Source organism: Acartia tonsa, chromosome 9, assembly GCF_053477335.1.
Source record: "Acartia tonsa isolate MP-2025a chromosome 9, ASM5347733v1, whole genome shotgun sequence".
Taxonomy (NCBI): domain Eukaryota; kingdom Metazoa; phylum Arthropoda; class Copepoda; order Calanoida; family Acartiidae; genus Acartia; species Acartia tonsa.
In genome coordinates this window covers 8,322,145-8,339,374 of record NC_137268.1, presented here as the reverse complement: position 1 = coordinate 8,339,374, position 17,230 = coordinate 8,322,145, and the positions used below count along the sequence as shown (strand labels likewise).

Here is a 17,230-nt window from a genome sequence, read left to right as displayed (position 1 = left end):
CTTTTTGTGCATAGACGATGAATTCATACCTCCCCCCCCCCCCCCCCTTTATAATCCCTTTAATAACATGATAATGTAAAATCTGATAACTGCGGTTAAAAGTCTTAAGATATAAAACATTTACATTTTATTAGTTTGTGTTTGTTATTAGCGGAACTCATATGATTTTAAAACAAGATTATACATAGTAGTGATTTTTCAAACGCGAAACTTTTCTATAATTATAGTCGGTCCGTAAGTCTGTCCGTCTGGAACGGATAGCTTTTTTTCGTTAATTTAGGCATGTTATAATTGTCCTATCGATTACAAACTTTGCATGGTGATTCCTTTCGTAGTTAAGTACGATATAGAAAGCGTAGCAACTCTATAATCGTTACAAGAATGTCTGTACGTCCATTTTAAGCATGTTTAATTTTTTATATTTTTTTAACAAGAAATTTTTATGTGATCTAATCATCCAATTGATCTGATTTTTGGTATGTTGATTCCTGGGACAACAAAGTATAATGTTATAAGCGAAGCAACTCTATAATCAAGTCCTAAAAATGTAAGTATGTCCATATACATTATCCTGTATTAAACAATTTTTCAACAAATTTACTTACAATTTTGCTTCGATTCATATACATTTATATTCTGATTATTCAGTTCTGACACTATATAAGTGTTAATGTCGGTTTGTCCTACCGTTTCAGTGCTTTGCTTTTTTGGATGTTGTCATCCTTGTTTTTTTTAATAAATTGAAAGTAAGAGGGTTAGTTTTAAGTTTATTTGTTTATTATTTCTTTAGATTAAGGTAAGGTTATATTGGTTTAGCCATAGATTTAATAACTACACCTTCTCCCCCTTTTTTTACTTATTTCAAAAATAAGAGTGAAGGTTTTGTGCATCCATATTCATTTTTGTAATTACCTCAAATCTGCAGATAAATTAGCAATGAAGCTTCGTATGTACCGTGGTCTGTGGGGGGTTCTGACAGAGACTGATGGCGAAAGGGCTAGCAGCCCTTTCCTGGATTTTGAGGAAGGTAAAATTTTTGGATTTCTTTTATAACACAGCTACTCTATAACAAGGCCATGATTAAGAGTTCTTTTTTTTTCTGTGGGTTGTTAAAATTAGGGTTGGGCCGGATACTTTTTTGGCCGGATACCGGATATCCCGCTGAATTATAATGCCGTATATCCAGTATCGGCCGGATATCAGGCCAACATACGATTTCCGGCAAATTACCGGATAACCGGATATTCGGCATTAGAAACAAGCCGGATATCCGTTATCTTGATAGTTTTAATATCCGGTATCCGGCCGGATATTGCAAAGGGTTGTCCGGATATCCGGCCCAACCCTAGTTGGAATTCCTTACCTGTATGATTATATATAAGTATTGTACATGTAAAGTAACAATATTATAAGAAAAGTTTAAATTAACAAAGTTTAAAAATGGAGTTCTTATTTAGCTAGATTGGGGCTACTTTAATTTTATAAACTCTGGCAGTCTATAATTGTTCATATTTGTATGCAATTTATTGACAATTCCTTTATTTAAATCGATATTAATCGATGTTTATAACCTGGATGTTGCATCATATTTTCAAGTACTTTATTAAGTTTTACTTCCAGGTGGCTAAAATAACGAAACCCCCCATCCACCACTTTTACCACAACCCCTACACTCCTACTGGATGAACGAACTAACCAATAAGAGAGAGGTCCATATAAGCAACCAAAAATTTTCTCCTGTCCATATATCTACGTATTCTATATTCATTTTGATGGATGTTGTTATGATTTTTTTAAAACAAACAAAAAATATTGTTTAGCATTGAAAGAGATATCAAGACTTGGCTACGACGGCATTGAAGTTCCATTCAAGTTTACCCTTCTAGTTGGGGGAGACAGGTAAAAAGAATCATCTTACAAATTTGAAACATTAACAGGTTACATTTAAACTAACAATGGATGTAGAATATACGAGGGTATTATGACAGAGGGAAACAATAGTCGTAGATTTAGGTTGCCATTTCCCTGTCTTTTATTGGTCAGTTCGTTTATCCAGTAGGAGGGGAGGGAATCGGGTAAAGGGGGGTATGGGTAAGATCGTTACTTTACCCCGCTACAAGGCTACTTTATTAGAGTATATGGTATGTATGATCCGAGTATTGATAAATCTACAACTCTTCTTGTTTATCCTATAGGTTAAAGATTTTAATGAAATTATTATTCAAGGTTAAAAACTCTATTTGTAAAGCATTACAAGTAGAAACGTCCTACTTTATAAAAACTAAATCAACTTGATTCATTTATAATTATTTGATTTTATAAGGTTGCGTGATTATTGTTTGTTATGTATATATTTTTCGAATCATTGAACAGACTTAAAAAATAATATATCAAAAACAATACAAATTATCTGTATATTTTCAAGTGCTTTTTTGAATCTTAAGAATATTACATCCATATGCATTAAATTTTAATGTATATTATAAAAAAAACATATGATTATGAAGATTTAGGTTTTTTTTGCTAAAATTGGTCAACATTAAACATTTTGCTAAAATCAAACTAACATAAACCATCCTTTTAAATTTATTCTTCCTCTTAAGGCATATCAGGAATTAATAAGATAATGGACGAATAATTGATGATCCCCAATTATGACCAACCAAATTTTTTTTTGTCTTCAAGATTTCATAAAAGCTTTTGAGCCAACCAATGATATAGTATGTGTGTCTAAAACTTTGGGTACCAGTGTAATTTAAAGTCAAATGTCCCCCCCCCCCACTTCTTCAAAACGTTAGTTGTCTGTTAGGTGTCATTTTACCTAATAACCTGTGTGCTATGTACTGTCACTACATGTTTTTTTCAAAAATATTTTTGATGATTTATTGATAGACAATATCATTGACCTTTTTTTTAGAGACATTAGAGTTTGGATAGATTAATAGTTTTATGTTAAGATTATAGAGCAGATATGTTTTAAAACTGGATTTTATGACAAGGGAAAATTTATCCTCAATTTTGGTTGCTAATATGAACCTTATATAATGGTCAGTTCGTTCATCAAGTAGAATGGGATTTAATGGGGTAGTAAAGGGTAGAAAACTGCTAAAATACAGGAGAATGATATATGACATCATTACTTACATTTATAGGACTAGATTAAAGAGAAGCTTCGTTTGTAACCTTGTACTTTGTTGTCCTTCTAACAATCAGATCAATCAGATAATTATACCACATAAAAATTTGTTGTTAAAAAGTTAATAAACAGTATGTTTGAAATGAGTTTATGAACATCTATTTTGGATTATTAAGAATTATCATTGCATTTTCCACGAATAAAATAAAAAATATAATAACTGTTTTGTTCGCCAAGGCCTTAGGCCCATAGGGCTAACAAAACTGGTTTAATTCTACAATTTCTTTTTAAAATCTTCGGAAAGCTGTCTATATTACGATGCGATAAATAACTGTTAACGTTTTACCTTCTATGACAACTCTTTGATTATAAATCTATTGTCTGCACTTATTTTTACAAGTTGCTCTAAAAATGTAAAAGTCACCGCGGGGTCTTTTTTTATTCCTGGGGTAAAGGAATAGGAAAAACGGCTCAATGGCTAGACAAAAATTAAGAGAAATAACAATTAAAAGCTCGTGGCAGATTTAATCCTTTTCATTTATTGAAAAGAAAATTAACCATGTATTGTATGTATATGTCTGTGTGTACCAAATCGCTGAGCCGATATGGTTTTCCTTTACTTTAAAACTTCTTATAGGCTGCATATAGGTTTTAGGCTATTTAAATTATTGGGATGTATTTAGTTAGATGCCTACCTCTCACTTAGAAAAGGGAGCCCCTAAATGCTAGTAGCGAAGCCAATAGTTTATAAAGAAGTAAGGTTTATCTGTTGGTTCGTTAAGATTTAAAAACTGCTGAACCGATTCCATTTTAGAAAGCTTAACATTAAACTTGGGTAGGTCGCACCTATTTTTTCTAAATACTTAGGATGTTTCTAGTACATATCTTAAAATTAATAGGATGTTTATGTGTATGTCTGTGTGTACCGTAGGCTTTCTTCTTTTCAGTGAAGCTTCTCATAGGTCCTATGGTGGTTAACTATTTTTGAGAAGTGTACCACCACCACATTTCCAAGAGAAATCGCCCCTAGAATATTTTCTTTTTAATATCGAAATCCAAAGCCCCTTTCCTTTGAGTGCCCACAGAGGCGTAGCCACAAAAGTGTATAACACGGCATATCATTCAAAATTAGATTTCCTAACCCTTTAACTGTAAAGTCTATGTTTCTATTTTTCAAATAAAAGTCTAATAATAACATTTCCTTTTAATAATAGAAAATAAAAACAACTTCTGTACTCAACTTTCACAGACTATTTATATAAAGACTAGCCTCTGTTCTCTAGAAGGCTAAATAGCCTAAAACCATCTCAAGGACTATAAAAAGCTTTAAAAAACACAAGTTTGTCGGCTTAGAAGTTTCAGAGATCCTTTGCTTTAATGATTATTGGTTTATATTGGAGACTTACGGCTACCCCTAGAGGAACTTTGCACTTGAGTGTGAGAGTGGGGAAGTAAAAGTAAAAAAATGGGGAGATTTCTCTTGGGAGAGATGTGGTTCCCATTCCCCAAAATAGTTATAAACCTTACCAGTAACTATCAGAAGCTATACTGTTGAAACATCGGTTCAGCGAGGTTTTTCGGTAAAAACAGATAGATAGACAGACATCCCGTTACTTTTATATGAAATTTACATTTATGCATTTGCAGGGATGATGATTTAAAAATTTTTTACACCTTTGTCCAAGTGGTGGAGACTCTTTTCATCTGCTAGCAAATTACTTTTTTTTAATAGGAATTTGGCTGATTTCAAAGACCAAATACAAAATTGGGACACGTTCCCCACCCCATAGACAGAATTACATATAGCTCATGCCCTAACTATTCTTTTACATTAATGCTTATATAAATTAAATTTTGAAATCTATATGTTAGATCATTTTTGGAAGCAACAGACAAATTTACAATGAAGACAATATCGTAATTGTTTCCAAAACTTTGTCAACATTTGACACTGGGTCAGTTAGACACAGTGGGATAGAACTGGATAAATTTGACACTGGGGTCAGTCAGACACAGTAGAATAGAACTGGATAAATTTGACACTGGGACAGTCAGACATAGTGGAATAGAACTGGATAAATTTGATACTGGGCTAGTCAGACACAGTGGGATAGAACTGAATAAATTTGACACTGGATCAGTCAGACACAATGGGATAGAACTGGATAAATTTAACACTGGGTCAGTCAGACACAGTGCAATTTAACACTGGGTCAGTTAGACACAGTGGAATATAACTGGATAAATTTGACAATGGGTCAGTCAGACACAGTGGGATAGAACTGGATAAATTTTACACTGGGTCAGTTAGACACAGTGGGATAGAATTGGATAAATTTGACACTAGGTCAGTCAGACACAGTGGGATAGAACTGGATAAATTTAACACTGGGTCAGTCAGACACAGTGCAATTTAACACTGGGTCAGTTAGACACAGTGGAATATAACTGGATAAATTTGACAATGGGTCAGTCAGACACAGTGGGATAGAACTGGATAAATTTAGTTTGTGAGTTTTCAGAAAGCTACATAAATTCTAAATCGAATATGTGGATTAGAATTTTATAATTTTGTCCACCTCTAGACGTGTATGGTCCATTGTGAAGACCTCTTATAGTCTTATGACAAATTTATAATAGTCCATTTTATGCGGATACTATTCAGCAAAAAAAGTAAAATTTAAAACAGATAAGTTGATTTTCAATATCAATCCTAATTGATAGCAAAACCTTATATATTTTTAAAAGACATAAATAAAATCATTACAATCATTTCCCTTTTTTTGTTAGTTCCTATTTGCGGTTAAATTTAATATAACCCTGTAAACATATAATAATTTGAGAAAGAAAATTTGCTGTAATGAATGAACTATTATTTAGTGGTGACTTTTATAAAACTCATGCTATTGGAACAAGGTGATAGACTAGCCCAGAGTTTTAAAGCTAATGTTTATCAGGGATCTAAAGGGATAAGACAATGGCTGATACATTTATGTACATCCCCAATGCGTTTTAAGATTATCCCTTCTGTAGATTACAATTAGTGGTTGAATCGTTTAGACACTCAACTTAATAAACCAACTAATCGATAGTCAATAAAAGTTCTTACAGTTGTTGAGCCAACGAATAAGTAAACGTTATCATAAAACTTTAGGGATCTTTCCTCCTTGAATGTTTAACCCATTAAAAATTTGGTCCCTAGCAGGACCTTAATAGATCAGGATGGAGGGTTAGAGGGCTAAAATGTCCCCTTTATCAATCCGACTCCTATGAAAAATTGCTTTGTGGTTTTCTTTTGGTAAATCTCTTTTTTACAAACCTTTATTTTTTTGTTCTTTTTAACTGTTTTCACCCTCCTTCCACTCTGATCTTTTAGAGTTAACAAATTATTTTATATATCTGAAAAGTATTAAATTGAATTGCGAAGACATCATTTTCTGTGTTTGAATTAACATCTCAGAAATTTTTATTCTTAAATTCAATATGTTTTATACTTCATAAATATCAAAAATGAATGTTTTATTAGTTCTAAAAAGACAACTTTTTTCATGAAGCTTAAAGTAACAAGGAAAAGAAATATTAAACAATTATAAAAGTTGTTTTTATTACTTTGTTATAGTTTTCTTTAATAGTCAGTACACTATATGACATTTAGATTATTCATTTTCTAAAAATAAAATCTATAATCCCTTGTATAACATTAGTTTAGAATAAGTTTTTTTTTATCTACAAATCAAAAAATTTCTTGGTTTTCTTGAGTAAGTTCTACTCTTTCCTGAAAGTAGCCTAAACCCTGCCCATGATCAATGTTAAGATTCACTAAAAAGATTGTTACTTTTACATAATTAAGATAAACAAAAGCTTTGCTAATGTCAAGGTGCTTTTAAATTAATCGTGACAAATGTTAACATTTAATATGGATAAATACGTATTTTTTTCCGGTGAAGGAGCATTTTTATGGGCGATTTTTATTGGAATGGTAGTGGTGCGTCCATCTAAAATGTTTATAACCCTTCCCATTACCTATGAGAAGCTAACTGAGCAGGAGAACCATATCGGTTTGGCGGTTAGCGAGATCCTTCTGTTCAAACAGACAGATCGACACATACACACATAGACAGACAGACATCATGTTTCACACACCCAAAGCTAGTTTTTAACTTCTTCAGATATAATTAAGGTTGTTCCAATTTTCGTTTAACAAACTTTTAATTTGTAGATTAGCTTCGCTCTTTTTGTAGGATGATAAGAGTTTTATAAAGTTTAGTTCAAGTATTTCTCAGAAATTTACAGGTAAAACTAAAGTCATGAAAACTTTGTAGCAGTTTTTGTCAGGCTTTCATTGTCATTTCCAAAAGACCTCCGTAGTTTTTAGTAGTTTATTATTTTCTGTTTTCTCTTGCTGGATATACATACAGATAGACTTCCTGTCACTTTATGATATACTACCGGCTACACCTCTAAAGGCCTCTAGAAGCAAACCTTCCGTGGACCTTAACGCAGCATAATTTTGTAGGATAACCATGTGTAACAGTACAGAAACTTTCAAAGTATTAGAATTGAGAAGGCATGCATAAAGTGAAATATATGTTTAACTGCAGAGACCTGTTCTTTATTGTTTAGTCTAGCTCTGTCGCGTTTTTTTCTAGGAAACATATTATTATTGTTTATGCGTTTGTGGTGAGATCTTAAGTTACAGAATGAAAAACATCCTGTTAATTTTTATATATTTTATGTATAAATTTAAAGCAAATAGCATAAAACCTACTCCTGACCTCATTGCATTTCCTGAAAGATACTTTTCAAGTTATAATCAATATAAAATGGTGGGGAAATGTGTTATATTACAGAATGCGTATTCTTCAATTATTTCAATAGTTTTAATTACCAGGAATTACCAGCCCCTTACCCTCTAAAACACATACCACGGCATAAGATTGTAAAATACAAATGCTATAATTGTTATCAAAAAAGAAAATTGTGTATTATACAAAAGGTTTTTGTTACTATTGTATAGCAAAGGCTTTTTTACTATTGTATAGCAAAATTCATAGACGTCCAAGGTTGGGATAAAGGAGTGTTTAACCACCACGAACTTTGACACCCCTCAAAATTTTCAAAAATACATTAGTTAACCCCCCTCCAATCTATAAAAACACCTCATTTTACCCCCTTCGAAATAAGATGCATTGACGTCCTGAGAAAAATTATTTTTTTGAATGCTATATCTCTTCCCATAGCTATCCTACTTTTTGTGTTTTTTATCCTTGGTGTCTCCAAAGATATTTTACCTAAAGTTTAAAGTTTAGGTTTTCCTCTATTTTTTTTTGTGGAACATAGAATTGTACCAAGGTTGTCAAGGGGGAGGGTGGGGCGAGGGGTAAAGAGTTGTCCCACTAAAGAAACTCCATTTGGAAATACATTGGATTCCCCCTAACCCCCCCCCCCCCCCTCCCAAAAAAAGTCCTGGAATTGTCAGGGAGTAAGGGAGGGGACAATGGATCGAATATTCAATTTTTAGGAGTCTCAGACTTTGGGGACTGGCTTAAAGGGAACATGCAAGAATTTAGCAGTTTCTAACCAATCTTGGGGACCAATTATGAATGACGTCACGCAAAATCATGCATAATCTCGCGGCAAACTAGCGGGTCAACAAAAAGATAAACAATAACAAGCAGACAGAATATTTTGATTTTGAAAATTATTTTGTAAATTAAATCATTACATTTTTTATATCTAATTCTTGTTTGATGTTAATTCATTCCGATTAGTGCTTTGTAGAAAGAAATTATATTAAGATTATTAGTTATTATGAGCAAAGCCTTCCTATAATTAGGTCCCGCACATTTGTACGTCCGTAACGGTTAGCTCTTTTCGTTACTTTAGACATGTTAGATGTTTCTTATTGATTTAATGTAAAGGCAAAAGTTTTTTGTCTTTAGCTTAATATTTCTGTAATTAATGATCCGATTAATTTCAAAATTTTAGGGAAAATTCACGAAGTCCTGAGTTGTTCAAGGTTTGTTTATCATTAAAATCTCAAGATGTTGTTATTTTATTTTTCTGTCCTGGATGCTAGGAGCGCAGCTACCAGTTATCCTAAGATATGTTACTTAAACCTTAAGATCTTTAAAATTAAGATGTACTTATGTTCTCAACTATTTTATTTATGTAGTATGAAATTTTGACGCAAGGTATCTCATTTTTATTTCGTTAAATGAAATAACTTGAGTTAAAAGTTCTGTAGGAAGGTAATTGTTTTTGTAAGTTTTGTAATATAATTATTTAAAGGCTTTTTCATGTCTATGCTTTTTAATAAATACAATAAAAAAATTTGGGTAAAAGATGTTGTAAAAGTAAAATGGTATGTTTCCTTAATTTTCCGAAGTTTAAATAATAACAATTATGGAAATGAATTGTAAACAAGTGTTTTGATCTCTAGAATCAAAGGCTTGTTGTAAAGCATCAGTTTAAGGATGGTGCATTTCGAATTAAAAACAATTCAAAAAGTCAAAAATTTCCACTAAAGGTTGCTATATTGCAAATACTTGTTTTATCTGGAAATATCTGGGTTTTCAACCTTAAAGGGTCACAACTATAAAATTGAATTAACTGCCCATTGTCCCCTCCCTTACTCCCTGTGGAATTGTACTCATACAATATTGTACACGATTCAAAAAAGGTCGGGTGCTGTTAGCGTGTGCTATTTGGGTGAATTTTCAATCGCACCATTTTCGATTTTAAAAATCTTTTTTATTGAAGCCATTAATGAGGTGACTAACATTTAATCACCAATAATGACATACATAATTTTCATTGGAAAATTGATACATCTATAATACAAAGTAGAATGATGTCTGTCCGTCCGTCTGTCTGTCTGTCTGTCCGTCCCTTAAGATCTCGGTAACCACTGAACCGATCGGATTCTACTCTTCGGTCCTGTGGTGGTTTTAGGCTATTTTCTTGGGGGTTGGGACACCCCCAACCCCCCCAAAAACAAAAACAAAATTTTTTTGCTAAAGATTTCCTTAGAACTTTTACGAATTTCGCCAAAAAAATTTCTTTTTCACCTCTTGGGGCAAAGCCGCTAGTTTCTTAAAATTCATAATGAGAACGCATATCCTAGAATACAAAGTAATTATAAGCTTTTTGTTTTCTCTAGCCTAAGATATAAAATATTATGTATAATTGAAAAAATTTAAAAAGATCTTGGTAAGAAAACGCAGTAGCGGGTTTCGTCGTATTTTCACAGTATCTTTTGATAGGTTATTTTAGGTTAGGTTATGTTAGGCAAATGTTAATGCTTGCCCTGTAGGGTTATAGCCCCCCAAAAGAACTAGAAATAGGAGGAAATCATAGGTTATATTTCTGCTTTTATAAAAATAGTTTCAACCTTCTAACTGTAATAAGACAGAATATCAATATGTTAAATTTTGGACCTTTGTATTGTTTTACCTTGGTCTAATGATCGGCTTTTTAAACTAAACAAAAATGTCCACTTGCCCACAGTTGGGATGGTGAAAAATTGTCTTTTCTTTAGAAAATATTTTCCAGTATGGCTTTAAAGCCGATTGGTATCCGCTGGAATAGAACCGGTTCTCAGCCATACTGATAAATCATGTATAGCATCGTATTACAGATAATTTTCGACTAATTTTAGAATAAAAATCATAAAAATGATACAAGATTTGTTAGCCCAGTTTCGGTACCTCGGGGCAAACAAACCTGGTTTTAATCTTACAATTTTTTATTTTAATATAATACAATGTGATAAATAACTATTCATTTTAATTCAATTCTGACGATTTTAATAAATATTTTGGAACATTTTTTGTACAACAAAATTCATTTTAATCATATTAAGAATTGTAATTATTTAAGAAAAATTGATTTCTTTAGTTTAAAAGCTAAAAGCCACAGTTTTTTCCAGTTTATTTTGATTTGTGAAATTGCCTTTTTGCAACTTACATTTTTGTCCTTAAAGTTGACATCGAATAACATAAAAAATAACATTAAAACATTGAAAAACATTAATTATTAATTTTCAAAAACTTTTTTTGATAGTTGTAATAACCAGGGAGGGAGGGGACATTGGACTGTTTATTACACTAGTCCCCAAAGTTTTATAATAACGTTTCTTATTCATTGGTTCGACATATTAGAAAGTTTTATTAAATTTTGATTGGCTGGTTCATTAAGTTGAGCGTAAAAATGTTTCAACCACTAGATGTGGTCTGTAGAACGGGAAATTTTGTGTATCATCATTGGGATTTACATCAATTTATCGGTCATTGTCTTTTCCCTTTAGATCCCTGAGTAGATACATTGCCTAAATTTAATTCAGTGAGACGAGTTTTAACCCTAAATATCTTTTAAGAGAAAAGAAAATTAATCTACCTCCCAACTGGCCCTTGGGAGTAGCTTTTCATTGGCTGGACAATAAGATGTAAACTGTCAATTGACATACACAACAATAGAGGGTAAAACCATTTCACCCCAAAACATTTGCAAAATATTTGCTATTACTTGGAACTTACATCAGATTATCATGTACTTTAATTAAGTGAACGCTGTAGTAGGCTAAAGTTACAACCGATCATAACACCCCCCTTTACCATTTAATACTGGATGCATGAACTGGCCAATAAATGATGTCCATGTTAGCAACCTTAATAAATATATATTCTATATCCTTTCTTTGCAGAACGATTTATTTAGAATACAAAATATAACAAGGATGACAACATCCATAAAGCAATATAAACTAATATAGAGTAACAAAGCATTTAATATTGAAATTATTCAAATGTCTAAACAATAGTTTCGTATAAACTAAACATATGCAAAAGTTACTTAAATACATAATGCATGATATAGACAATGATTACAGTTTAAGACTTTGTTATTCCTAATCGGGCCAGTAATTAATTTTACAAAAAAAATAGGACTATTATAACAATTTTTATTTTACAAAAAATTACATACAGTCTTTCTGATAAATAGCAGAGATTTGCTGCGTCTTCAAAATTGTAACTAAATGTTTTTGATATAAAAAATATTCCTAATCTATATATACTAGAGTTGGCTCAATATAACTATATCGCTATTGGCTAGTTTTCTATAAGTACATATCTATTTATCTATTTCTCAATAAATCAATTTTCCTCCCCTGCTATTTATTATCTAAAAGAAAGAAGTAAATATTTATTAATTTGAATGTTTTTAAAAATATTTTTCAATTATATTTTTTTCACATTACCATCACCAAAGGGTTAATATGATTAAAATTTTAGTTTTAATATTTTGACACAAAGGAAGTGTCGCCACAATCGAATTCTTTTAAAATACAGTTTTCTTAGATTTACTCTATTATGAACGTATATTTTTTATTTATGAAAAAAAGGATTAAATACTTCAATGTAATTCAAATATCTACATGAAGTGAAAAACTTAATTCATTCCATAAACAAATAGAATAAAGGTCTTATCGTTTTGGTCAATGAGAGTTTAATGAGGATTATTGGAGCACTAAGAGTTTTAAACACTTTACCATTGGAAGACTTGAGCTCATTTATAAACGTTTATTTCCTATATAGATCTGTCATGGATCTTGATGCAATAAAGCAGGCTGTTTTGTAAATGTTAAAAATTGGAAGATTTCATTAAATAAAAGTAATCGCAAATATACTTAGTAAATAATTATTTGGGTGTTACACAAAATTTTCATGTTCTATAATAAGGTGAAACCCGCAGTGAGCTAAATTAACGTTAACATACTTTACCCCATCCCCTTCCCTCTGACTGGATGAACAAACTGACCGATAGATGAGTTACATGTTAGCAACCTAAATTGACTAGAATTTTTCCCTTGTTGTAATATCCAGGTATTCTCTAACAATTAATCTATATCTGCTACCTTTCTTATCCGAACCCTCGGGTCAACAAACCATCTGTTTTTTATTTCAACTGGCAAAAATATTCAATTTTATAAAATAATGTTGTGATGCACTTTTTGTTGTTTTTACAATGGTGTCCGCCATTCGCATGGTGTCAGAGGTTATAATTTTCTATTTTGTTTACGTTTTTTTTTACATGTGTGTCCGCCATCCGCAGGGTGTCAGAGGTTATAATTTTCTATTTTGTTTACGTTTTTTTTTTACTATGGTGTCCGCCATCCACAGGGTGTCTGTTTCGGTACAACGGCATTTGGCTGGCCGTTTACCAGATCTTTACGTACAAACGTACGAAACCTGCTACTTCCCACAAGAATCAAAACCAGCATAGTTACTAATACAATTTATTGTATGAAAACGGTCATGCTGAAATAGAAAATAACAAAATTAATAATCAAATATTAAAATGTTAAATACATTATAAAAATAAATCTTGTAAAAGAAAATAAGTCTTTTTTATTTGGAACAATCGTCTATTCCTTATAAAAGGTTGCGTGACTTCGAAATTATGTTTCAAAATGTATAAAAAAAGCTAGGGTTATTTTTTGCTTAAAATTAATCAAAACTGAATGCGAGTTTGAAATTCATAAATAAAATCATCATAGACTACTATTAAAATATTCTGGTACAAAAATAAATTAATTACTTGGTCTAATTTTAATGAAATTGAAAGATTAATTTGCCGTCTTAAAGAAAATCACTCCACTCTATTATAAATGCTTAAAGGAAGAATTCTTACCAAGGTCATTGATCTTGTCAAGCCGGGAAGCACTCAAAGGTATTTTTCAGTACGGATAACACCACATTTTTGACTATACATGGTTTTTTATCACACAGATATTCCGCACTTCTTGAAAGAAAGATTAAAGATGGCCACGCTAGCTTTGTTTTGGTTTGTGCAAGCGTTGTTTTGAATGCCGCGTTCAATTATGAACTTTATTTAAACTTTCTAAACTGCAAATAATGATAAGGAAAACAAAAGGGATAAAGGTTCGAGTTCACAAACGCATCACACTATTATACTTCCAATACAGTGTCAGAGGTTATTTTTTTCTATTTTGTTTATGTGTTTATAATATAATGTATCCTAGAATATATGTGGATATTATAACAAGTATAATTACGGTTTATTTGCTGACATGGAACTCATTTATTGGTCATTTCGTTCATCCAGTAGGAGAGGAGGAAAAGGGGTAAAGTGAGTTGATTAGGAGTATCGCTATTTTAGCACTTCCAAGTTTTACTTTTTTAGAAAACATAAAATCGAGTGTAAGATCCGAGTACATAAAAATATATTATCCATTTCTATCCTAGTATATAAACTAGTAGGTTAGGTCAATTCTAATATACCTCTTGTATGATTAAAGTAATCTTTTGGATGGACATATGGACACCCCATGAAGTATGCTTTACTAAAAAAAGAATGACAACATCTATTAAGAATCACAAAAAAAAAACTAAGAAATATGGTCTATGCGATGCTAAGAGCATAATAAAAATTTATTTGGGGGAAATCAGAAAAACCTTTCACCTGTTTTGATATTTTGTAGTATGACTGACAGATCAACAAACCAAGTAAATTATATACTGGATACTCATACACATAAGGAATCTTTATTACAAAATATTCAACCATCTACCTTGAACAGCAGCCGAGAAAATCACGTTTCCTTAAAAGCGTTACGGGCAGACAGACAAAAAAGTTGTGACACCCCTGGTCATGTCTGGCACTCTAATCCTCTCTCCTCTCAGTGAAGCTGCCAATACAATATTTGTTGACAAAAAATCTGACAAAATTGAAAGCATTTTAAAAAGGGTCATTTAGATAAGAAGGGGATTATGAAAAGATATTTCATTTATTCCACCTCTTTTTCCTCCCCTTTTTCACATAAAAAAATGAAAGATTAATAATATAATCTAACATAATTTTTTAATTTTCAATTTTCATATGTTAAATTTCCCTCGCTTTCTGCCGTTTTCCCAAAAGAAGAATAAATTTTAGATAAAGTTTACTAACACGTTTTGACATTCGTTGGCTGTTTAAAACAAACTTTTCCACCAATAATTTTAATCAACATATGGGGTAATTTAGTGGGAACATTAATTTATACTCCATTAATCCATCCCTTCAGATTATTAATAATTTAGTCCATTGGGATCGTTTCAGTGGCGTTGTCTAGGGGGGGGGGGGGCATTTTGATTATATGTACCTATTTTAAATAAGGGCGTTTTAAGGGGGTGGGAAAATACTTGATTATAAGCATTCTAATTCCTATCCCATCTTCCCCATTGATTTCCCACATCCCTATCCCACATCTATATCCCCCATCTCTTCATCCCCATCTCTTCAGCTAAAAGGCATCTGAAAAAAAAGAATATTCACCCCCCCTCGCCCCCCCCCCCTTATGGAATTAAAACCTTTTTTATGGGAGGGAGGATGATACAAAAGAATGATAAATCCACCTTTAAAAAATTCGGTAGGGGCTAGATAAAAACTCTCATTTTGAAAATAATTTGGAAAATTTGGCTAGTGGGGGGGGGAGGGGGGGCTTTTTAGGCGCTAGGAGGGGGGGGGGGGCGGCAATCGCCTTTAATGCCCCCTTCGGTTCGCACGCCTCTGGATCGTTTTTCTTTTTTTCAATATGGTATTTATTATCGCTTCGCAACTAATCCTTGTTTTCCTTTCGTTTACTTATCCGTAGTAAGGATATATTGTCTGAAGCTAAAGATCTCAACTTCTATTGAACTGATTGGGTTTTCCATTTCAGGAGGCTTCACATAGATCTTGCGATGGTTTTAGACGTTTTTTTTTTTATTTAAGCCAATGTTCTAGGCCATTTTCAATCCTTTATCTATCTCTTACTAATACAAAGCCCCTAGATGCTAGGGGCGCAAGAAATACATAAATTCTATTAAAGATTATGTTGCACTATGGAGAAATAAATTAAAATAAAATTAAAATATTAAAGGCATGTTTTAGTGATCTATAATTAAAATTAGGTTTGTTAAGTAAGTAACTTATTTTTAAAAATCATTTTATTACTATAGAAAATGTGTACAGATTGTAGTATATCCTTACATAAAAATAACAGAATGTCTATCTATCTAAGGATCCCGCTGCTGAATTAGGCGATATGGTTCTCCTTTATAATGTAGCTTCTCATAGATCCAGGGAAGAACCTCACAAGAAAAATCACCCCTAAAAAAAACATTTTTTGTATCATAGATTTAAAAAACCAATATTTTTAATGTTGGGTTCTCCCCTCCAACATACCTCAAGTGCCCCTAGACGCCACTAGTTGTGTAAGCGCTTTTTTTTATATAAAAAAACTCTTAATTCTCTAACAAACTAATTCTTTTATTTAGGTTTTCTGAACTATTGGAGAAATACAATTTGAGAGTAATCTTCCAGGTTTTTACTGATGGTCCTGTCGTGCCTGGCTCAGGTACAGCCAGATAGATAGATAGATCTTCCAGGTCTTTACTGATGGCCCTGTCGTGCCTGGCTCAGGTACAGTAAGATAGATAGATAGATAGATCTTCCAGGTCTTCACTGATGGTCCTGTCGTGCCTGGCTCAGGTACAGTCAGATAGATAGATAGATCTTCCAAATATTTACTGATGGCCATGTCGTGCCTGGCTCAGGTACAGTAAGATAGATAGATAGATAGATCTTCCAGGTCTTCACTGATGGTCCTGTCGTGCCTGGCTCAGGTACAGTCAGATAGATAGATAGAGCTTCCAGGTCTTTACTGATGGTCCTGTCGTGCCTGGCTCAGGTACAGTCAGTCAAGCTCCACGTTCAAGCACATTATGACTTGACCCGCTATCTCATGAGAGCTACTCATTATTACCTCACCCTCGCCGAGTATGGCAGGTGTCTTAAATTAAGTCACCGTAATGAATGACGCTCTCCGCAGAGGAGCTTGGGATAAGGGTAGTACTGATATCATATACTTGAATATTTAGTATCCAAACTTACTCAATAATCCCCTTCTTACACAACCAGGGGAAGTTGCGTAAATGTATTCAACTGAGAAATTCGAGTTGCCACATGGGGACTAGAACTCGAACTCTCATCACCGTAACTCAGTGCGTTACCACTGAGCTACGACGCCCCTAGTCAGATAGCTAGATAGAG

At 32.5% G+C, this 17,230-nt stretch overlaps 1 protein-coding gene across 1 annotated transcript in view; it reads left to right on the top strand.

The window, feature by feature from the left end:
• The first annotated feature begins 870 nt into the window (after positions 1 to 870).
• LOC145328144 (uncharacterized) overlaps positions 871 to 17,230 on the top strand; it is a 31,704-nt gene continuing 15,344 nt past the window's right edge. The window contains exons 1-3 of the mRNA XM_080171723.1: positions 871 to 1,027; positions 1,821 to 1,899; positions 16,456 to 16,535. Coding sequence (XP_080027849.1) covers positions 937 to 1,027; positions 1,821 to 1,899; positions 16,456 to 16,535 — 250 coding nt within the window. The 5' untranslated portion in view covers positions 871 to 936. The remainder of the gene's footprint in view (positions 1,028 to 1,820; positions 1,900 to 16,455; positions 16,536 to 17,230) is intronic.